Source organism: Ammospiza caudacuta, chromosome 5 (assembly GCF_027887145.1).
Source record: "Ammospiza caudacuta isolate bAmmCau1 chromosome 5, bAmmCau1.pri, whole genome shotgun sequence".
NCBI lineage: Eukaryota > Metazoa > Chordata > Aves > Passeriformes > Passerellidae > Ammospiza > Ammospiza caudacuta.
Window position 1 is genome coordinate 28,217,452 of NC_080597.1, and position 22,988 is coordinate 28,240,439.

The following is a 22,988-nucleotide window of genomic DNA, read 5'->3' on the forward strand; positions in this document are numbered from 1 at the left end:
GGTGAGGGCCCTTAAAGGGGCCGCGGCCGGGCGGGGCGGGGAGCTTCGGGCCTGTGGGACGGCCGCGCAGCGGGGAGGGGAGCGAACGGAAGGGAAGCGAATCCCGCCCGGCAGGTCCCCGGCATGGTGGCGGTACTGCCCCTTCCCGCCCGAACGGGGCCTCTTTTTTACTTAAAACAATGGCGGCAGCCTCTTCTCCCGCTGCAGATGCACCGTCACCCCTCTCGCCAGCGAGGAGGCAGGCAGCCTTGAAGCACGTACCACGGCAAAAACCAACAATAAAGGCGCTTAAATATTTTCTTTCCTTTTTCTGTGTTTTATTCCATTTAGCTGGTGTGTGTGCCAGTATAAGGTACAAGTTTTGCGCCAATGTAAGGTAGTGCGAGGTAAATGGGCCAACCATGCTACATAAACCTGTAAGGAAACCAGAAAATGTTAAGTCACTTAGAGGAATTCCCTGCCCTGACTATTGCTGCAAAATCCTCATTAATTTGCAGCATACTTTACACTCTCCTCCAGGTGCTAAAAAGACAAAAATCTCAGTCAACAAAAATCGTTCTCTGTGGTTCAAAGTGGAAGCTCATTGCCCTGCAGCTGTATTTGTGTGGAACGCAGGGTCCACCCTTACCTGGAAGACCTTGTCTGGCCCATTCTGCTTTCTCACCTGGTTTTTGGGTGAGGAGGCTGTGCATTTCAGATACCCTCTGGAAAAAGTGGGAGCTGTCATGAGGGCTAGAGGGAATGGTTGTTGTCCTGCATTTGCTGCTCTTTCCAAACCCAGTGTGACCAGCAAGGTACCTGCAGAGCACTGGAACCCCTCCATTACCTGCTCCTCAGCTGGGCTGGCAGGGACCCCTCACAGCCCCTGTGGCCCTTGCTAACCCTTTCTACATTTGCATTCACATTCCCTTTCCACTTCTTGCTCAGGGGTTTCACCCAGGAGGAGGAAATTCTGGAAAGGGCTATATTATGGCTATAATATCAGTTCTAGTAGGGATGGATTTCCCAAAGTCAAGGCAGGCAGGTAACATTCAAAAATGAATGTTTTCCTCACTGCCTGTGATCCAGGCAAGATCTGTTCAGAGTGTTTTTTCTTTTTCACCTTAGTGGCTGAAACATTGCAGCTGACACAAGCTCTCTGCCTGGAGGAAAGGTGAATCAGGAGAGGATGTGCTCCCCACTGCCATATCCCCATTGGCAATGGGGTTGGTGGAGAGGTTGCTGGATGCTGATGGAGACAACCACACAGACCCTGGTTCTGGACATGTGACCAGTTCAGAGAAGGACGTGTTTCCCAGTCAGGGACTGAAACACAGCATGCTTCATCACTGCTAATTCTGCATTTAGGTCATACCCCTCACTTGGAGAATAGGCTCTAAGAAGTCCTTACTCAGGTGTTTGGCATTGCAGACCAGGCAAGAACAAAAGTCCAAGACTCTCACTTGGAGTGGATCAAGTCCTTCTGGAGCAGCCCTTTTCCCCAGATACCACCTTTTTTTAATCTCAGTTCTTCATATGCTTAAAGGTGACTCCAAAAGAACAAGTCTATCACACCCATTGCATTTTGCTTTTCACTTTTTTAACTTTGCACATTAAGTGTTCATTAACACCATCCACATTTAAATTAGTGTTTGTTACTGTTCACTTTGTTTAAACAACTGCTTTTACATTTGTAGCTGAGTGTCAAGCAACTGAGCTTTCGAACACCAACATCATCCACTCCCAAAAGCAGGCACCCTTAAATCAAAAGAGGAAAAAGTCTTTACATGGCTACACAAACACATGTGCAGCAACCAAGACTGGTGGCCTTGTCACAAAACAGATGTGTGGGTCACAAATAGCATAGCTCACCTCAGGACAGGAGCAAAAGGCACCGTGATCCATGGACCAGAAGGGGCAGCAGCTTTTCAGAGGGCTCCATGTGCTCTTTCTAGTTATTCTCTCCTTCCACCTGTCAGCAGAACCTTCCTTCCAGCCACAGCCACTGCTCAAATCACTGCGAGCTGCCATTGCACAGGTATGTCCTAACACTTTCATCTACCTTGTACTCTCACAAAGCAAAATAGTAGCGGAATATCCAGCTGTTCAGGACATTGTTGGGCATTTCCTTTGTTTCATTCACATTTCTAGTAAAACACTTAAAAAAATCCCAACCCACCTGGGAAGCCAGCCCTCCCTGAATAAGCTATTGTTCACTACAGACACTGAAATAAAATATTTTTCTTGCAATTCGCTGCCTGCAAAACCCTGGTGCCATAGGATACACTGTAGCACTTCTAACTAGGAAGTCAGTACCTGGAAGCAATAAGCTTTAGGAGAGCAACAACATCTTTCACATCAAAACCCCTAGTCAGCGGTGTAGGGGCATGGGGGACAGCAGCAGGTGTGAGAGAGTTTTTATGTGTTTTTGAAATGACACTTAATAATGGGAAACTTACCTGCTCAAAGTCAGTAGCTGCCTCCAAGCTCATTTTTTGTGGACCTGGTAGGAATAGCAGCACTTATCTCCAGGAGAAAAGCTCCAAGGGTTAATTTAGCGACTCTGTTGCTCTTCACTCCAGTGAGGTCACTGTTAGGAGCAGCAGACTTTGGAAAGCAAATGGTCAGTCCCTCGCCTATACTAGGAACAGCTGCACACAGCCCAGCCCCTCAAGCCAATGCTGTGTACATTTCCAACCAAACCCTTGGCACTATGGGCATCCAGGTGAATGTGTGCTGGGATTTCCCTGCTGCAGCTCTGGAGCACACAGAGGCAAAGGCAGGTCCCTTGGAGCTGACCCTGCACACCAGGTACAGGGGGCTCAGCATGGCCCAAGCAGTGGCCAGAACAACCAGCCCTCCAGAGCAGTAACTTTTTGATGCAGCAGAGAGAGAAGGCCCATGGGGTTTGTGCTGTGCCTACACCAGTGGGATGCTATGACATCCCTGGGGCCTGCCTAGCAGATCCCAAAGCAGGCCCAGCTGCCCAGGCTGCCACTGGCTCAGCATGATTACACAAGTCCTCCAGATTTCTTCATTCTCATCTCAAAAGCAGTCACTCGGCAAGCAAAATGTTGTGAAGGGCAGGGAAGCTGTGTGGCACTGAACAGACAGGAAGAGACTGTCCTCACAGGGGTCACACAGGCTGCATTTCACTTTCTCCTTCTCAGAGAACATCCAACTGCTCAACCCTTGTGGTTTCCCCTTTTGCCAAGTGCCCTTGTTCTCAGGCGTCCAATGGGGAGAGCTGTGCAAGGCAAGTCAGCTGCACTGCACAGAACAGAGGGGTGGCATAGCAACAGATTATTAAAAAAAGGACTGCCCAGATTAACCTTTAATCCAGCCAACACATGCATGCAAAAGGACAAGCTGTTTCTAGTACCAGCCAGCCTCTGCAGCTTTGGCAGAGGTAGGAAGACACAATCTCCAGAGCAGGCTTTCCCGTAACTCTGCACTGCAGTTTCTTACAGCTTCACCTGACCCTCTAGCTGCTGCCAGAAAGTAAGTGGCTGGCTGGAGTCCTGCTCTGATGCCATCACTCAGCTCAGCTTCCCTGGCTCAAGGCAAGCATGCTGACAGCCCTTTGGTAACACAGGCAAGGACCTAACCATGCTGCCTTGAGCCATGGCTGAGTCAGGAAACACATCCCATCCCCCTCTGCTTTTGCTCCACTTGTTCTGTGATTGATGCCATAGCTGCATTCCGGTGCAGGGCTCACCCCCACATTGCATCTACTGGAGCTATCTCAGACAGCCCCATTCTCTTGGCCAGATACTTCTATAAACACCTGGCCTCTCCCTCCACAGGGGATGGAGTGGGACACACCTTGAAGGAGCAAGCCAGGCACCCAAGTGGACTAAATGACATTTGGGATTTCCTCCATGGAGTATCAGCAGTTCCAGGACTCGAGCTCCTTGGCTAAGTCCTGGGGTGAACCAGGGGCCACACTGTACCCAGGAGCAGCTGTGCTCCTGAAGAGGTCCCTGGAAGCCTTGCTGGCCAAACCATTGGAGGCTTTGGCTTGGAGGAGAACTGCTGTCCTGCTGGCAAGCACAGCAGAGCATGCCTGGCAGCCCAGGTCTCACTGCAGACTTTCTCCATTCCAATGAGATGCAGGATGTGGGGCACACCAGCACTCTCCTGGTGCTGGCAGAGCTGTCCTGGCACTGCAGCCTCATGAAGGATGTAGAGAACTCCCTAAACCCAGAGCAACAGCCACTCTGCCATCAGTGTTCTCCTCTTAAAATTATAATTCATCAAAGACCAATCATCCCAGGTCAGCCTTGGACAGCTCTAGCTTACCCAGTGGGTTAAAAATTAATAAAAACTTGACCTCCTCTAATCAAAGTAACGAGTAATGTCAGAAGCAGCCTTTTGCAGGCTCCATTCTTCATCAATCCTTCTTTACTGATCTTCCTCACGCACACATGCACGTTCTCCATTCTTTTTCCAGCTGCGCTGCATGTTTATACACCAATAGTTGTGACTGTTGGAAAATAATTCAGCTGTAGAATTAAAGCAAGGTGGGGGTAAATGACCACACAAACATAACATGAGGTAAATGTCAGTTCTCATATTTAATATTTTAATAATTTTGTTTGCAACATTTACCACATAAATCATCTAAATAAATAGATGCTGTACAGTCTCTTATCCATATCAGTACAAAAATAAAACCACACTTTGTGTCAAATTATACTTGAGCCTGCCCTCCCTTTGCTATTACAATCTCCTTTTACAGCACATACTCGCTCAGAAAAGGCATTATACTCTGATTGGTTTGTTTGGAATTGGTTTACTCCCTATTCCCCCCCTCCCCAAATACATTCAATTAGTCTGTACAAAAGCTAGAAGCTCATTCTGTGCAAAAGGAAGCTTTCTGTGTGCAAAGACTCCAATACTCTAGCGTGCTTACAGGAACAACAGAAACAACTGAAGAGACAGGAACAAAAGTAATCAGGGACCCTCCCCTCTAACTGAGCCCACTGTCCCCCATCTTCCCCCTGCAACAGAAAGGGAGCACACCAAATGAGGTGAGCCAGCGTGCAAAAGTGTTCTAACCATGTGCGTACGCTGGTGCTGAACACCCAGCAAGGGAATTGGGGCGTTGTCCCCCATGCTGTAGAGCTGACTAGGTGAGAGAAAAGGGCTCTCTGCCCTAAACCTGCTCAAAAGGTTCTTGAGATATACAGAACAAAAGCTTCATCTAAATTATTTTAGGTCTTTTGTTGCTGTTCTGTTGGAGATGAGGTGTGGAAACAGCCTCTGGAAAAATCCAGCAGCTACTGAAGACAGCTCCTGGTTCACCCTCCTTTCCTCTTCCCCACTTCCTGCAGAAGGACAGACATCTCCTTGTTCCTCAATTAAGCTAATAAGGTGCAATTTTTCAGACAGGAAACTCTATGAAGATGTCTCCAGAGCTGGAAGAAACAGTCAGAGCTCCAGACAAGGACCACTCAAACTGAAACTCAACTTTGCTTTTCCCTTTCCTCGATCAAAGGAGGTGGGGAGGGAGGAAGCCAACCTGCATCCCAAAGGCAAGTGAGGGATTTAGCAGGTCTGCTCTCCTCCCTTAGGGAACCCTCTGCTCCCAGCATGGGGGAGTACACTCTCCCACATGGGAGGGAGGCAAAGGGCAGGGTGGCAGCCCTGGAGAAGGAGCAGCCAGCAGCCTGAAACAGATACATCTTTTGCTTTTCAAATGCCACTTTCAGACAGACGATAAGGAGTACTTAGCACTCCTAGTGCTTTGCATTTCCAAAGTGCTTCAAAACATACTTCAGATTTAAAAGCAAAAAAAAGCTGCTTAACATTTTGACAGATTTGCAAAAAGCTTCTTTGTGCTGACACTACATTTTCTGGTTAAAAACCAACAATAATAAAAAAAGGTTTCCCACCTCCTCCTCCTCCTCCAAAATTCCCCTCCCAGCCAAAACTTTGATACCCCAGTAATGAGATAAGCTGTGATGGAGGTTCCAATTCTTAGGAATTCTACCCCATCCCAACTTTATAGCAATCCACAGCAGCCCCAAATGCTTTCATGGAGCCCTGCACCGCAACCATTCATGGTTAATTAGGGATCATCTCCTGCACGCTCCCTGCACTTCAAGAAGTTAAGGGGGAAAGAGAAAGAAGTGGAAGAGAAAATGGGGTCATCTCTACAGCAAGTGCTAGTTACCAGAAAGGATTTGAAGGGTCTGAATTCCATTTTAAGTGATTGCTTCTCTCTCCTTCCAGTTGTCCGGGGGCTCTTTTATGAGCTTTCCTACCTTGACCACCTTTGTGTGTGGAATCCAGGTGGTTTGACACCCAGAAGCTCATACCTTCTCTGTGAAGACAGTAAGTTCAGACACAGGACATTGTGGCCTGTTGATCATAAGCTATTTTCTCAAAACAAGTTTATCATGCCCTTGGGGAAAACCTTTACAACAGGCATGGCAAAAGCAACGTGTTCCAATGCTCTACAATTTTATGTAGAAATTGCCCTATGCAAGTTCTCAATGTACAGATCTCCCTTGCATTCCCAAATGGCAGAAGACTGATACATAAATGCAGCACTCACCTCTCTGCAGGCCCATTCAGAACTCCACTCACAGATGCAAGGGCTCAGTTTCACTACAAGTTCTTTGCCTACAACACACCTTCTCTCTCAACTGCCAGCTGACCCAAAGGCCCCTCCTCAACCACCAAGTGAGAGCAGTTCCAAGGCAACTCTGTCCCTCCCTTTCCTGACCAGCATTTGTCCCTATTATTTTCCCAGAAAGGCCCACCGCCCTCTTCTTCCTAGGCTGCAGGTAAGCCAGGGAGGAACAGAAGATGGGTAGATACCAATTCGCTTTAGAAAGGGAGTTTTTTGTACTTTCCCTACTTCTGAAAACAAAAGCTCAAAGCTTGAGAGGAGAGGAAGAGGTGGAGAGGTGGTGGTAGACTTTGCTTTGCTTAATACATAGATGTGGCTGGCAGCCCCCACTGTCTTCCACACCCCAGCCTCTGTTGTGGCTACCTTAGAGGGACTTGCCTGAGGTACCCTGCCTACATTTTGACCTGTGTGAGGCCTCCCTTCTCTATTCCAGTGAAACCATCAAGCAGCACTAGCTGGCGTACAGCATGAAACAGTACTGGGACCGAGGGCCCCCTGTGAGGTGAACAAACAATTTTATACATCCAGTCACAAAACACCAGAAGAACAATTCTGGACAGTTTCACAACACTAATAACAAAAAAAGCCATTCATTTCTCAATAAGCTTCTCTATGTCTGAGCTCTGATATAAACAAGAGTCAATTCACTAACAAATTTGGGCTTATTTTGGCAAATGGAACCGCTTTTGAATGCTCTCACAATAATATCCTGATCTTGCTTGGAAAAAAAAAACAAGATAAAGAGAAAAAAAAAATCACCTTAGTCTGACTTCACAAGCAGAAGGGCCCCCAAGCAAACGCAAGACAATAAGGAGCATGCAGGAGGCTACTTAATGCCACTATTAACGTGTTAAAACTTGCTGTTCCAAGGCATCACTTGTATATCAGAGCAATAATATCTAGTTTATAACCATCCAGGAACAGAGGCAGTTCTTTCCACATAGATTTTTTTTAAACACAGTGTTAACAGAAAAGGCTTTCCAGTCTCATGAAGTCCCTCAGGTCTATCACACATACAGTGAGTTCACTGCAAGATCTATAAAATAAACACTTCTGTCCCCCAACACTGCTGGTAAATTTTCACATGGAAACAGTTCTAAGAATGACTATTAGAGCAGTTCTCTGAGAAGGTTGTTTCTTGTGTACAGTTCAGTAATTTCCACTGGCTGAACTTTATTTCTCTTGTTTACAGCCATGGAGCCAAACAAGGTATGGGAGAGCTAGCCCATTTCTATTCTCGGCTTGTGCTTCAAATAGAATTATTAAACTCAGCTTCAGCTGGATGCTATTCTGGCTCCTCTAATCAAACGGAATGCTTAACAAAGATCCAAACACAGCATCTGATTTTCATGATATGTTAGCACAGGAGGTCCCAATTCAACTGCCAGGTTTTGGGTTGAACTGGCAGATGGACAGTACTGGGGAGAAGAGACAAACCCAGACAACCTGTCTTTCCATCACTAGTAAAACCCTCTCTACACCTGCAGAGGTGGAATAAAGCTAATTTTAAAGTCCCTGAAGACCAGCTCTACCAAGGAATTTTACAGTGATATGTTCGCAGACAATGTGGAACAGAGCCACATTTTAAAAAGATCAGGAGAAAAATCTTCTTGAAAAGTTCTTTGAGATAAACAAGAATTCATGAATGTCAAAAAAAAAGTCCACGCCAACAAAGTAACTGCTTAGTTTCCTACCACAAACTCCTCTTCACACCCTTCTCTCCAAACCCACGCACACGCAGCTTGTTGTGTCTTAACCCCACTATGGTTAGCTCCTCGTTGACACACAGCAGCATGGCAGCCAGGTACTTTGTTCCACACTTTGTGTAGCAAGATGATTAGTCACCAGCAGAACACTAGATAGCCTGATCCAGAAAAATGATTAAGATATGAAGCTGTGGGTGGATCCTCTTTGAAAGACCACCACAGGTCTTTGAAAACTCCACTGCAAGAGAAAGAAAATACGCTTAAAGAAAAATGCCAAAACAAAGTGTTGAGAAGTGTCAGGTGGAGAGTGGAGAGGAAAGCAGAGGATGGAAATCTAGTTTATTAGGACAAGCTCTTTCCTGCTGCAGGATTGCTTCCAATGTCAGCCAAAGCCAGGAACTTAGTAAATAGGAAGCTTTTTTTGGTGCATTTGTACACTGAGATGAAGACATGACAAAGGCAGCAGTTGCTGCATTAGAATAAAGAAAACAGATCCTATAAATGCCATGAAGATTTAGCAGGATGAGCTGCAGTTCAAGACTTTTTAAAAAATAAGCTCAAACACTACGCTTCTGCAACCATCGCTACCTGACCTGCTCCAGCCCACAAGAGTGGACTGGGCCATGTGGTGTGTCCACTGGTCACAACAGAAGAGAGATGCAGGTATTCAGCATATTTGGCAGATGTCAGGAAGAGGGGGTGTGTGGGTGATGGTAACAACACCATCTGACCCCACATCCTGCAAAAAAGGGTGCAACTCCAGACACAGAAGCCTCGCTCTGGACACCCACATTCAACAAACATCCTGCGTCTGCATGCTTACCTCATCAGCTTGCCCTTGCTAGCTATTGCAAGCTTCTTTCCCACTCACTCTTCCTCCCACCACATAATTCCCCCTCAGCTTCCACTTCTCACCCTCTCCGATTTCTCCATAATAAAACTCCCATCTTACTTCTTTTACAGACAAAAGGTCAGTCCAGAAATTCAGGATCTTCCCAGCAATCCTGAAACTGCTCTGATGGCATGAAAGACAGACCTGCTCCAACAGCTCTGAGATGGAAGGGGAATTCCTAAATCTACACTGAGCTGCCATATCCTAAATGAGGTAAAAATTGCTTCTAGTAAAAACCCACAGTGGCAGTCCAAGCACTTTATAATAAGTAAATGTTTGGAGGACCAGAAACCCTAGAGCTCCCAAATTCTGCAGGCCAGGGGCCAAGCCCCTCAAACAAACACATTGAGGATTTCCACAGGTGTCTTTATCTGAGAGCTAAGAAGGCTCCTGGCTTCATTTTGAATAAATACAGCAGATAAGAGATGCTTCAGGTGGGGTGGAGTAAGGAAACATAGTATTTGAGGACAGTAATCATGACAGTAGCCAATGTTACCCTGCAGCACTCTGTCCCACAGTTCCCACTTTAGACTACCTTACTTTTCTTGCTTTCCGTTGGAAAAGGTCTATATTTAAAAAATTAAATTATTTAAAAAAATTTGCTTCTAAAAATGGAAGAGAACATGCATGTGCAAGAACAGATGCTATGCTAATCTACAAACTCAAAATACAGCAATTCTTCAAAAACCTCAAAGTGTCACAGGCAGTCCAGCACAAGGCATTTTTGAGTGCAAGATCAGGCGGGTCTATTGAAATGCAGACCACTTTCCTTGGCAAAGATTTTTAAGCCTTCCAAGGGGAAGTTCCTATCAGTAAAGTAGTACAGGATCACAGATACTGTGAGGATACTGGAGTCATGGAAATGTATCACTCAGGCAGCACAATCCAAGAATTCTCATTACTAAGAACTAGAAATTTTTCCCCTCCTCAGATGTAATACATGCCTTCCCCACATGTTGTTTATTTTGGATCTCTCTATGGGATCCAAGAACAGAATTTGCTGCTAATCAAGGTCCATTTCTAGCTCAGTTCTGTCCAATTCCCGAGTCCTGGGCCTGTGCCAGTATCTTGGATATCTCTGCAGTGCCAGGCAATGCTTCAGTTGTCCTATTAGTCCCTCCTCCCAGGGGAGAGGAGTCAGTTTTCAACGAACTTATTACCACAGATTCAGGGCAGGATTTGTTATTAATACTGAATTTGGCAAAGGGTAAGAAGACCCCGCTTTCCTCACGCATTCCTCACGCAGCAGAGCCAAGCCTGCAAATCCTGTTTAGCATATAGAGAATGGTATGTCTCAACTATGCTGGCTTTCTGAGCTTTTAATGAGGGCAAATTGAATTTATGTTGCCAGTTTGGATTTCAGAGATGCATTGCAGAATTTCCGCATGATCAACGATCAAAGGGAGAAAGCTCTGCTGCCTATATGGACCCAGGCTGCAAAGACTGACTTACCACAGACAGGCAAATACGCTGCTGAAGTCCTGACAGCAGGCCACAGGGAAAACAGCACTGGAGAGAAAGTCTTAACAGGCTGGAGTTATCTACACAGGTAGGATCCATCGCCTCTCACTGCTGCAGGAAGAGAGGGAGGAGGAAGGTGGGAAGAGCAACGTACAGAGATGTATCTTTATCCAAGGGATATCAATTGCAGAACAAGGCAGCAGGCTAGAGATCCAGCTCTCTTTCCACCTCCACATGCCCTCTCCCCACAAATGCAGCTGCCGCCACTTAACAGGATAAAAGGCGAATTGTTCAGCTTGCTGCTTTCACATCAAGGAGGGGAGTCTTTGCCAGGGAAAGGGCTGTCAGTTTTTCAGCTGGACAAAGCAATGACAAATACACATCCCCTACACTGCCCTTTTTTGCGTATCTGAAAGAGGAAAAAGGAGAAAAAAAAAGGGTCTCTGTAAACATTTTAAGAGGAGACATTTTGAATTTTTTTTCTCTTAAGGGATAATGGAAGCCTCCCCTAGCCCCACCCTAAAAGCACTGGTTTTGGGGAGCACTGCAAACAGAGATTCAGAACTGCGCACTCCGGTCTCGAAAGAAGCCCTCAGCCACTTGTGCTTCTCTGAAAGTGACGGTGATGGAGTTTGCCGTGATGTCTGTCACTGTCACTTCACTGGGGGGCACAGTGGGGATCCAAGGGAGACTGGCATCCACATCTGCTGCAGGAAGAAAGGCACATAAGAGCATGTTAGTGAAACAGAGAAGGTGAGGGAGAAGAAAGGAGGAAGGGGAGAGGGAAGGAAAGATGGAAAAAGGGTCTCCTTTCTGACAAACTGTAGGTGAAATCAGCCTCTACTGACTCTGCATGTACAAAGCAAGAAAGAACATGTGCAAGCCCTACCCTCAGAGGCTGAAGGAAAATGGAGGCTCAGGTGTCCAGACACATAGTAGTACCAGAGCAGCCTACACAGAGGCCAAAAGACCCTGTAAAACCACTGAGTTCATCTAGCCATCCACAATACCCCCATGTCCCTCATCCCATCTCAGCCTCTAATTTGGTTTTGTGTCTGCAAAGCACACTCACCCTGGTTTGAACTCACTGTCTTCTAAACGCCTTACCCTGCTGAAAAGGCAAAAATTAAAATCTCTTACACACACTCTTCAGATACTCCTAGGGGAGTCAAAGGGAGACAAAATGGAGTACAAATGCCTTGTACTGCACCTGCAATGCAGCCTGGGTGTGATGCTCTCAAAAATCCCTCAGTAGTGCTCCACAGAGAAGCTGCTCTTCCTTTCTCATATGCCTCCTTTGCTCCCAGACAGCTCCATACAAGAAACCCAAGCATCCCTGCACTTTCTCACTATAAGAATAATTATTAGCCCCATCTGCCACCCAAAGGCTATTTCCCCCACAGCTCCCAATGATTGCCATGTAAAAAGAGAGGAAGGAAAACACCCACTCTCCCTGTCACTCTACCTGTCCACTATGTACCTTGTTGTCCCAACCTGGGCAAAGAACAAGGCTCCCTTTAGAGTGTATTTCCTGGCTTCTGTCTCAAACACCAGGAGTATCTACTTTCCCCCCAGAAAGAGTCCAATTCCCCCTAACAGTAACTGGGATTCCACACAGGCTGTGTGTCAAGGAGAGAACAAAAACAGTTTTACAATTCTGTAGTGCCACTCACTCTTCTGATCCCCAAGCGCTTTAGTGCTGCACACTTCTGGGGAGAACAGCCCCACACATTTCCTCACCGTCAGGATGTAACACTGGGTTCCTCTGTGCTACTCCCATTGCTGCCTCCCTGGATTCTGAGCACCATTCCAGTCTCTCCCAGAAAGGAGAGAATAGAGTTGATGCCCAGAACACAGCCTCTCCCTAAGATCCTGCCTAATCCAGCCTGGCTAACAGCTACTCCTAGCAAGGAGTAACAGGATTCCCTTAGCTACTACAAGCAGCACAAGCCCCAGTTTTCCACTCCTCAGGAAAGCTACGCCTTCAGAAGCTCTAATAATGCATGGATAGAGTTTCCCTGGTAACTGAGAGCAACACACACATCCCACAACCCTCCTGCACAAGATACTGGTATCCTTCCCCAAAATGCCAAATGTGCTTGGACATCTCCCATGTCTTCACTCATACTGCCTACTCAGTGGGATCAGGCAGGAGTTACCATGCTTACTTCATCTCTCTCTCCCTTTCTCACATAGCTCTATAGCAAGAGGCTTTAGAGGGGTGTGGAGAGGAAAGGGAAGGAGGGGGCAGGGAGTATATTGTGAGTTCCTAGCAGCATTCCTGTATGCTTCTTAAAGCAGCACTATGAGAGGACTGCTGCTGCCCAAGCTTGTCCACAGCCAAAGTCCTTTGAGCCAAGCAGCAGGCTGAGCACATGTGGATAATGTGGACAGAGGCAGAGTTCATCTGTCACACTTGTGTGTCACCTCTGCTGGGAGGAAATTTTAAGAGGAGGAAAACTTGCAATATCTTCTGCACATTTTCTAACACTGAGAGGGGTATCTGGGATGTAAGACTACATAGAGCCAACAGGACCAAAAAAAAAATTAATCTGTGCTGCTAAAACGAAAAAGAAACCTGCAAACAAGAGGGACATAATACGGGCCAGACCTAAACCACAATCCCAGGAGGATGTAACCAAGGTGGAAGTATGCAGAATATCCTTGACATGCCCCAGAACTTCACCAAAGGGTGACTAGCCTTACCTTCTTTGCTGGTGTGCTGTGTGGCCTCCCAGTCCTCAGGGCTCTGCTTGGCCTCTAGGCCCACCGCATCATTCAGGAAGAAGTCGTGCCTGCAGTTTCGGTTCTCCAGGCTCGCCATGCGCGGGAACTTCTTCCTTGACAGCCGTAGGTACTTCTGGTTTTTGCGTTGCTTCCGGAGAGAGAATGGCAGGACTGCACCCCCAGTCTTCTCAGGGAACTCTGCCTGCCCTGTCTTGGCCCCTGGCAGGCTACTGTCTCCTCCTCCAAACCTCCGTGCAAGAGAGAAGCAGAGCTTCTCCTTTCCCTTGTGAGCACTCCTCAAGTCCATGCCATACAGCCGCTGCCAAGACACCAACGCAGCAAGGGTCAGAGCAGACATCTGATCATGCAGTGAGGGCTCCCCACCGGGAACCAGGAAAATATTCTTTGTTCAGTCTCTGAACCTCTAGATGAGCTAGGATAAAGTGTGCTGCTTCTACAAGACCATTTCTCTCCCCTCTTCAACTGCCTTCTAAGCTCTTCCTAATATCTGCTTCCTAGGATTGGCTGCTTTGCTTGGCAACAGTAAAAGCATGCTGAAACTCTGCTTCCAGCTACGGGATATCTTTGACTGAAGGAAAACCCAAGCTCAACATGAAATAAAAAGAGCACACAAACCAGGTAACCTGCAAGTACCCAAGCTCACACTTTATAAAATCCTAGTTCAGAGAGAAAGAGCTGTTGTTTTATTTTGTTTTGCTTTTTTAAAGACAAATTAGAGATCTCTTCAGCTAACAGGTTAAAACTATCTGCCTAAACACTGATTTCATGTTATGATGTTAGCTTGTTACCTCCAGTTTTGTCCATGCAACAGCAAACAGACAGTTTCCACCTCACTGAGAGCAGGGGAGCAGCAGAGCAGCTAAGGAGTTAGAAATACACAGAAGAGCAAGAGGCTACCTGCAGTAGGAGGCGCTTTGGTTTGGGGCCTCTTTTCCTGTACCCTGATGCACGGTCTCTCTCTTCCCTGTGAAAGAGGAATACAAATCAAACTGAGTACTAAATACCACAGCATAAAACCTAGTTGGGACTTCAATCTTTTGCAGCATAGCTCCCTCAATTTCCTTCAATAAAATCCAATGGTGACCAGTGTGAGCTTGGAAAACATCCCAGAATTGCTTCCTGTAGAAGTGAAAACCTTGCAATAGGGGAATTTCTCTGACACAGCTAATCAAGGATGGGTTAGAGAAACTTCCCACCTCACATAACTCCAGTCCAGCTTTGGACCCGATTAAAACCTGAGTCTGATTGTTCTCTGGCTCAGTGCTGCCTATTCTTGGCCTCATTTCCTGAAGAGTGCCAATCAAAGCTGCTTTAACCCTGTCTTCTCCACCTCAATCAACACCAGGGTACAAAAATCAAGCAGGATTGATTGCTACACATCTCATCTTTGACTGAAGTAGGGATAACAGAGGCACTTTATGCATACAATGAAATAAAGACACTATTTATTTTCCTGTGTCCAGGGAGAGAAAGAACATGTGTCCTTACTTTTCTTCATAAGCCACTACCAGGCGAGGATCCAAGATATGGTCCTCTGGCTCCCATGTGCTGTATCTGAAGAAAAACATAAGGAATAAAAAGTAAACAACATTTTAATGAAACATTCTCTCTGCAGGCCTGCTACTAGTGTGCTGCAGCCCTGGATACTGTCTTCACAAGGGTCGGTGGGGTCTGCCACAACATTGCGAGAGCTCTGAGGAATCCCAGCCATTCCCTCCCCAGCTTCCCACAGACACCACCTCCCCTTCCCAAAACAGGCAGGGCCAAGCATCAAGCGGCTCTTTGTATGAAAACGGGGAAGACTTTCCTCCCCAGGGCCCCCTCCACACTGGCTGCAAAGCCTGTGCACACACTCACAAACTGTTTGTAAGTCCGTGCCTAAACAGGTCTCATCTGCAGCACTCCCTCAAATCCCACAAACCCCATGGAACAATGAGGCACGTTCTGATACATCTTTCTGAAAAATAGGTCTCTCTTAATTTAGAGTGCTCGAAGAGTAAGTACGCTTTCTCACCTGCATTATTAATTAATTCTAATCACTGAAGCTGAAGGGATTCATTTAAGAATTTAATTTTTTCCACTGATGCCGTTCAACCAAACATGTTGGGAGCTGGGCCGCGGGGCGAGCTGACGGCCACTTGCCAACGGCTCCTGCTCGGTTCCTATCGGGCGGAACTCATGGATACGAAGCACCCCAACCGCACCGCGGCCAGGGCACCGACACTGCCCCGAACGGGCTTCACGCTGCCCGAGTAGCCTGGGAACGGCGTCACTCACTGCCCCAGCTCCCTCCTCCACAGCCAGACAGCTGCGACAGGAATCAGATGCTCAGGAAAGCACTGAGCCCACCTAGCAGGCAACTCCAAAACTAGTTCCCAAAGAGCACAGATGCACTTAACACTAGGGAGAAGCAGGCAAAATGCTCCCACTGTGGAAGCTGAAAGAATCACCAATTGGTCCTTGGGGCATGTTTACTTCTTAGGGGTCATGCTTGCCCAGAAAAGATGGGTGTTGTGTCTCTACCATAGAAACTCTAAGGCAAGAAAGCAAATCTGAATCCTCAAATGTCTCAGAACCCCAACTTTCCTGAAATGTGAGATCCGGGCCTGGAGGCAGAGCTCATCCCAGGCCCCCGGGAGGAGGACCAGAGATGCAAAAGGGTGCATTTGTATCAGTGCCTTTAAACAGCAAGAAAGCATTTTGGGATGTTTACATTTCTGGATGAAGCGCGGACTGCATGTGAGGACATGGGGTACACGGGGTACACAAGGGAGGTGGTTTGGGAATGCTTTTCCCTTTTATCTCTCCATTAGAGAGAAGAAAAATACTGTAATACAGGAACAGTACTGGAGGATGGGTCTAGAAATGAAAATAATTTTTTTTACAAAAGGGAGAAATAAAAATATGGCATTCAGATATCCCAAGGTGCACAGTACATCAGAGAGTTAAGAACAGCTATGTCTTCATAATGAGCTGATCCCTCCCTCTCTCCCTCCCTCCTTTGCTCATGCCTCCTGCAGCAACCTGACTGTGAGCTGTCAAAGCCAAGATACTGTTTGAAAAGAGGAAGGTTTCCTCCCAGCTGCAGGAATTCTGGCACACATCCTACAAATTTAAGAAAAATAACACCACAAGGGGGAAAAAAAGTCATTGGATTGCTTTTCATAGGCAGGAGAAGAAGAGGGATTTGCTTAAAAAAAACACCCTGGTGGGTGTTGCCTTCTTCTCTGCAGCTCAGATTCTGGCTTCGCTGCAGTGGCAAAACACTGCATATAAAAAAAACATGGTTGAGTTTGCCACGCGCGCGCGCACACGGAGCTTTATGTATGGGTACACACAGCCCGGGCTGCAGCAAACTGCAGAGAGCAGGCACTCTGGAAAACACAGATCATATGATCTTCCTTCCCCCTCCTTCTACTCCTCCTCTTCCCCCTCCTTTTAACTCCAACTCAAGTTGTAAACAAGCTTGTAGATAGAATCAGATTGTCACTCCTCCATTCCCTGACTCCTGCAGTGCAGTCCATAAATCTGAGGTGTAGGGCATGAATAAGAATTTTTTATTAAGAAGAGGGGAAAAAAAGTGAAATGTGAATTGCATGTGAAAGCAATAAACTACTGACCTATCCTTATTCCCTTTCATGAATACTTCCAGTGCTAATGATGGGATAATAGGTACAGAGATTACAAAAAGCAATGCAACAAGGTTGGTAATTAAGGAAGGGAATGATGTGGAATGAGGAAACAGACACAAAGATACAAACAGCTTGTGGTGCTGCATGCCATCACGGGCATATGTATGTTTAGAAACAAGGAACAGAGACTGCTAGTGGGATGAAAATGACTCCAATGCTCTGAGCATCTTGAGTTTAAGTAATTCAAACCACTGAGGCCACAGTTAAAGTGGAGGCAGGCAGGAGGAAGGAAAAAAAAATAAACAACAGTCTTCAGATTTGGAGTTTGGGGGAAGAAGGAAGATGCATGGACATGCCATACATCAAAATAAGAGAACTCTGACATCACCTTGCACCCAGGGGAACTGTGCTTTCAATTCCCAAAAGTGTTTCTGTCTCCCCCAGTATTCCAAGGCACAGGACAAGGACAGGCAGCAGTTAAGAATAAGGCCCGCCCTGTCCAAGAAACATTACGCCGTGCCTCAGCCCACCTTCTTGGCAAGGGGCTTTACAAGAGAAGGACTTCAATGCGTTTGTTGAAAGGAGAATGGGATAAACATCAGTATTCTGGCCAAGAGGGGATGAGGTCTTGCAGACTCCAAATACATTTCCCACCCTCTATCAGTGATTAAGTAAGACTTGGCTATTTGAGGCTGAAGCAGTCCAGCAAGTGACCCATGCTACAGGGCAGCTGGTGCTCAACAAGTGCACAAGGTTACTCTCTGACAGCAGAACTCCCAAGAATAAAGTCACCCTCTCCCACCACCACCAGAGAGGGGAAGCTGCTTATCTTCACACATGGCCTTAGGTATACAGTTGGGCACCCAAGAACACATTTCAGCTTCTTGGACACCAGGTACAGCCTGACAGAACCACCCTGGCGGGCCCCACTTTGCAGCTGCGAGGATGAACCTGTGACAAGCGGCTCCTTTGCTTAGCAACACACGGAGCAACCGCGTGTGTAACACTGCTGTACCCACACACATGGCCGGTGTACACACACGGGCACAAACAGAAAAGCCACGACACGGCCCCATATGGGCTGGCCAGGAGGCTGCTCCACTAGACTGCTAGCTGACATAGTAATATTCTCCAGTTGCCTAATCCTTTTAATCTCAAAGCATTTCACTGACTGCTTAAGCATAGAGAAATCACTCTTCTTCAGAAGCAGCTGCATTTTAATGAGAGAAGTGTCTGTAAACAGTGCACAGCAATGCTGAAAAAAACCCAAACTTTTCTTCAATTTTGCAATAGAGCAACCAAAACAAAAGCAGAAAAGGCACTCAAAGTAACAGGAGGTTTCAGACAAGGAAATGAAGGCATGGCGGGAATTTTCAAGGAACAAAGGTCACCTGCATTTAGCCACAATCAATAAATCTGAAACATTGCCCCTTTTTGTTGGTGAATTGCAGAGGGGAAGCAGTAGAAGAGGAAGACAAGACCATCAAGACGTTTTCTATTTTAAAAGACTGCAGACAGCTCAAAAAATAAAGTGGGGTCCTCTTGGTGCTGACTCAGAAAAGCAGGAGCTATTCCAAGTTCAGAAGAATCTGGGTTCTTTGTTGAACTCATAAGAAATTTAAAAACATTTGTATCTAGAAAGCATCTCAATGAAATATTTCAGTGGTGGCAAAACCCAGTCAGAATAGACTGGCACGCAGTTTGTATTCCTTAGCTGCCAATTCACAAACGGAGTTGGGTTTGGTTTGTGGCTCTTTGATTTTGTTTATTGTTGTTGAAATGAGGGACAAACCATTACCCATTATGAATGAAATGCTCAATTGCAGAGACACAGTGCAAGCTATTATGGAATATTAAAGAAAAAACAGACAAGTAAACACAACTTACTTTGGGGGCCATCCTTTCCACTTCACCAAATATTCTACTTTACCCTGAGGGTGAAAAAAGGCAGAAGAAAACAGGTGAACTATGGAACCAAATATGGGCTACAGGACAAGATGCAACCAATCAACACACTGAACTCTGCAACCAAAAAGCTTGTTTCCCATCACTTTATTTTCAAAACACAGTCACTTCCCCATTCAACTACACTTGATATATATTTTTCTCCAAAAATTGGGCACAGAGGGGTGTTTAAGCTTGCTTGTACTACCATCAGCTTGGAGCATAGCTTTGCAGAAGGCTTGCAGGCAGAACACTAAAAGCCAACCAGAGAGCAAGACTGAACCATGAACACATTCACAGGCAAACCTACGAGAAGTCAGCACACATAAATGCAGGAAGGAGATGTAAGCCAGGAGCAAATGTCAGATGAATTTTTTTTTTAAGCAGAGAGAAGAAACATGGTATATCAGAACCTATGAAGCATCTCTGGCATGTTCTTTTCCATTTGCTACGTGTTATACTCAAACACTCTTCCATCCATCACAGGCACTCATCCTTTTGACCCAAGCATTCAGCAGCTCACAGCTGAAGTTCAGAGCTATCTTTTTTTTTTTCACTCTAAGATTAAAAAAACAAAAAAGTGCTGTGATTGGAAGCTGCATTCAAGGGCTCTGCAAGCAACATGAAAAACTATCAAAATATTTAATGTTATACTGAGGGGTTTGCTAAGCACTGCCCAAAGCATGGCAAAGGCCTTTGTGCATGCAGGACGACCACTCTCCAAGAGCCGCTGCTGCAGCCAGACACCTTCACAGGAAAGGCAGAGCAAGGGAAGCACTCGGGTGCTCGAGGCAGAGAACCAGTTTCATTTTCCGCTTGGGGGGCTCATCAGCTTCCCAAGGCTGGAAAACACTGCCCTATAAGGAACTTTCCACCGGAGGATCTCTACACACTGCACGCTTACAGGTTAATCCGTGCAACTCTGAGGGGACGGGAGCGCTCCACGGCTGGGGAAACTGAGTCACGGGAGCTTTCCCAAACCCGCTCCGGTTTGGGCTCTCCCGTTCGGTGTCACCAGCACTCATCCTGCAGAGGCCGAAGCCCAGCAGCGGCAGCGGCGCCTCGGCCCGCACCACCTCACGGGCAACACGTGTGTCCCCCGCCCGCCAGCCTCGGGCAGGTGCCGGTGACGCCCGCGGATGTGAGGGGACGAGGACGGGGACCGGGGGACGGGGCCGGGCGGCCGCGCGCGCGCCCACCACGCCTCCCTCCTCCCGGTGCGCGGCGGGAGGGGCCGGGGGTGTCCCGGTGCGCTCCCCCCGCCCCGCCCCGCTCCGCTCCGCCGCTGCCCACCTTCCGCACGCGCTTCTTGCGGATGCTCTCCACGGCGAACACCTGCTCGCCGATGGCCGACAGCTCCATGCGGCGGGCGGGCGAGCGGGCGGGCCGAGGCTGTGCCGGTGGCGGCCGTTCCCCGCCGTTCCGCGCCGCTCCCCCTCACACGCCCCCTCGCGCGCGGCCGCGCCCCCGCCGCCGCTTTAGAACCTGCGCAACGTTTTCCCCGGCGCGCGCGCGAGGGGGCGGGAGCGGGGGGTGAGGAGCGGAGGGAGGGAGCGAGCGAGCGAAGGAGGCGGGAGCGGCGCCTCAGGCGGTTCCCGCCCCGGCCGCGCCGCCTCCGGCCCGCCTCCCGCCGGGGGCAGCGCCGTGAGCGGCGCCGTGAGGGAGCGCGGCCTGCTGCCGCCGAGCCGCGGCGTTTGCGGGCGTTTTCCGCAGGAACGCGGCCCCCGGCGGTCGCGTGCCGGCGGCGGCGGCGGCTGGGGAAGCGGCAGAGCCAGGAGGCGGGAGCGGCGCTGCGGCAGGAATCCGGAGCGCCTCCTCTGCCCGGGCAGCCGCCGCCGCAGGTGCCTCAGCGCCAGGTGCCCGCAGCGGATCAGCTTCTGGGGGAAGGAAGCAGCCGGGATTCGTCAGTGATCGCCGTGGAAAGCGGCGACGAAAGTCTGAGGGCCAGCAAACGATCAGAAAGTTTTACTAGTAAATGACACACTTGGCATGGTAGTTGATATGTTAGTCTCTGACTGACTACACAAGTACATGGCAGCGTGTTTTAGGAAAAGGGTAAGATGAGAAGGAAGAGAGAAAAGATGTATTAAGGGGCATGGAGGGATGCAGGGCAGGGGAGAGAGAAAGAAAGTGAGAAACATAAAAACGGGATAAAAGAGAGAAAAAGGGATCACCAGTCCTGGTTCCAGTGTCAATCGAGCTGAGTGTGTCAATCGAGGGGTGTCAGTCCTGGTTTCAGCGTTGATCCAGTTGATAATCCTGATTTCAGCGTCGATCCAGCTGCACCCACCCGGCCGATGAGATGTCCCGGGTCCTGGGGGTGCCTCTGTGCCTCTGCCAGCGCAAAGGCACGTGTAGCTATCAGTCATCGTGGAGCAAGCATTTCCTCAGGCCACCGCTTCAAGGCAACTAAGGCTTTCTTGGGTGAGGCATGAGAAAACAGGGACATCATGAGCAGGCAGTCAGGTATCCAGGCTCCCTCGCACACCAGTCTGCAGAAACGTGCTTTTGCTTCCCAACCACTGCTTCAAACAACAGACTGAGGGGTTTTTCTTTGAAGTCTCCTAGGAAACTTCTACATGTGCAGCTACCTACTCTCCCACAAGTGTGCTCAGTTGCTCCTCTGCTGTGACTGAATGTCACTGGGTGCTGTTTGCACTCAAAGTCTGAGACAGGACAAACCTCACTGCAGAAATGGCAAATACGCAGTGTGAATGTGTTAATCTCAGTCGTTTATTCTGCATGTTCTCATTTGCTCACTACATACATACATGTGTCCACAGGTATGGATTGGGTAACTGGCAGAGTTCTTACCCTTGCTGAAGCCATCTAAGAACTCAAAGTCCACTGTCAGGGAATGGTGACCCTTTGGATAATCATTAGGCAGCACTAGCAGTTTGTAACAGGGTTTTGGTATTTAATAGCATAGCTGTTGCATATTCAAGATGTTTATACTATATTACAAAAGAATGGTTAATAATAATAATAAAAGCTTTGATCTGCTTTTAAATTCTTCCTTTCTCATATTCTGTGTCTGTGTTTTAGACAGAAGAGGGAAATCATTTAAGGTAAAATTTTCTTTGTTTCTCAAAATTAAGACCTTCAGAAAAAGTAGACACCAAAAGAACAGAATGTTTCTCTGAATTGCAAGGTTCTGCTTGTATTCCTTTCCCTCACATTGGAATCCAGTTGCTGAGGCGCCAGAATGGAAAAAGGAAGAAAATGTGCTCCAATGACCACATCAGGATAAAATAAAAGAAAGAAACCCCCTAGTCACAACAAACTTTCAGTTATTATTATTTCAATTATTGATAAACTTTTGTACTTCTTAGTCCAGGATGTTTACAATTCATTATTTAATATATGTCTCCTTAAGGCCAATAATACATAGAGATATATTAACTTTGCTAATGGATACCAAAGAGGTTCTCAAAAACAAATTGACCTGCATTTTGATCACAAGCTCTAATACTCTTCTTACAAACAGAGATAGATAGTAAGAACCCATATGCTTGGTATTATCAGTGTAATCTCCGCGTGATTATTTCCTTCTTTCTTTCTGCTTTTCCCACACCAGCAACTGACCCAAGTGAAGTTTAAGCAGTAATTGCACCGGTTATGTCACTGCTTTCAGAAAAGCCCTCCTTTGCCCTAAAGTACTTGTCACAAAATGCTGCAGCGCCCCACTGCAGTCTGGTCGGGGGGTTGAGTTTGCTTGGGGTTTATTTTGCAACATTTTGGACAAAACATTACCTTTAAAAGCTGTTCCACCACAGTTACTTTACCTTCTACTAATGGTTATAATGTAATTTCAGTGGGTTTTTTTTTCTTTTTCTTTGCGTTGGCAGCCAAAATCCGACGGCTGAAGGCAAAGAGCAGGAGCACTTCCCATCCTCCCACCCCATCCAAGTTCTGAATTACCAAATTAAGTGAATTTTGCTAAGCCATTCATTTGGGCTAGAAATAATTAAGACAAACAATTTAAT

The 22,988-nt window shown here is 47.3% G+C and overlaps 1 protein-coding gene across 2 annotated transcripts; it reads right to left on the reverse strand.

Annotated features, from left to right (window-relative positions):
* Positions 1-4,537: 4,537 nt before the first annotated feature.
* On the reverse strand, positions 4,538-20,506 carry CBX7 (chromobox 7). Of its 2 annotated transcripts, none has more exons than XM_058805398.1 (6): positions 20,296-20,506; positions 18,946-18,989; positions 14,915-14,980; positions 14,324-14,390; positions 13,385-13,724; positions 4,538-11,382 (listed from the first exon to the last, which is right to left on the reverse strand). In XM_058805398.1, exons 1-6 carry the CDS (start codon positions 20,362-20,364, stop codon positions 11,237-11,239), a joined length of 732 nt encoding a protein of 243 aa, XP_058661381.1. In that variant the 5' UTR covers positions 20,365-20,506; the 3' UTR covers positions 4,538-11,236. The 2 variants fall into 2 exon arrangements, with proteins under 2 accessions (XP_058661381.1, XP_058661379.1); XM_058805396.1 differs by having other exon boundaries at positions 4,538-11,385.
* Between the last annotated feature and the right edge of the window lie 2,482 nt (positions 20,507-22,988).

Coding starts and splice junctions, on each gene's coding strand:
- CBX7 (XM_058805396.1), bottom strand. CDS start 20,364: ATGGAGCTGTCGGCCATCGGCGAGCAGGTGTTCGCCGTGGAGAGCATC. Junction 18,990..20,295: donor GCAAGAAGCGCGTGCGGAAG/GTGGGCAGCGGC, acceptor TTTCACCCTCAG/GGTAAAGTAGAATATTTGGT. Junction 14,391..14,914: donor GTAGTGGCTTATGAAGAAAA/GTAAGGACACAT, acceptor CCTCTTTCACAG/GGAAGAGAGAGACCGTGCAT.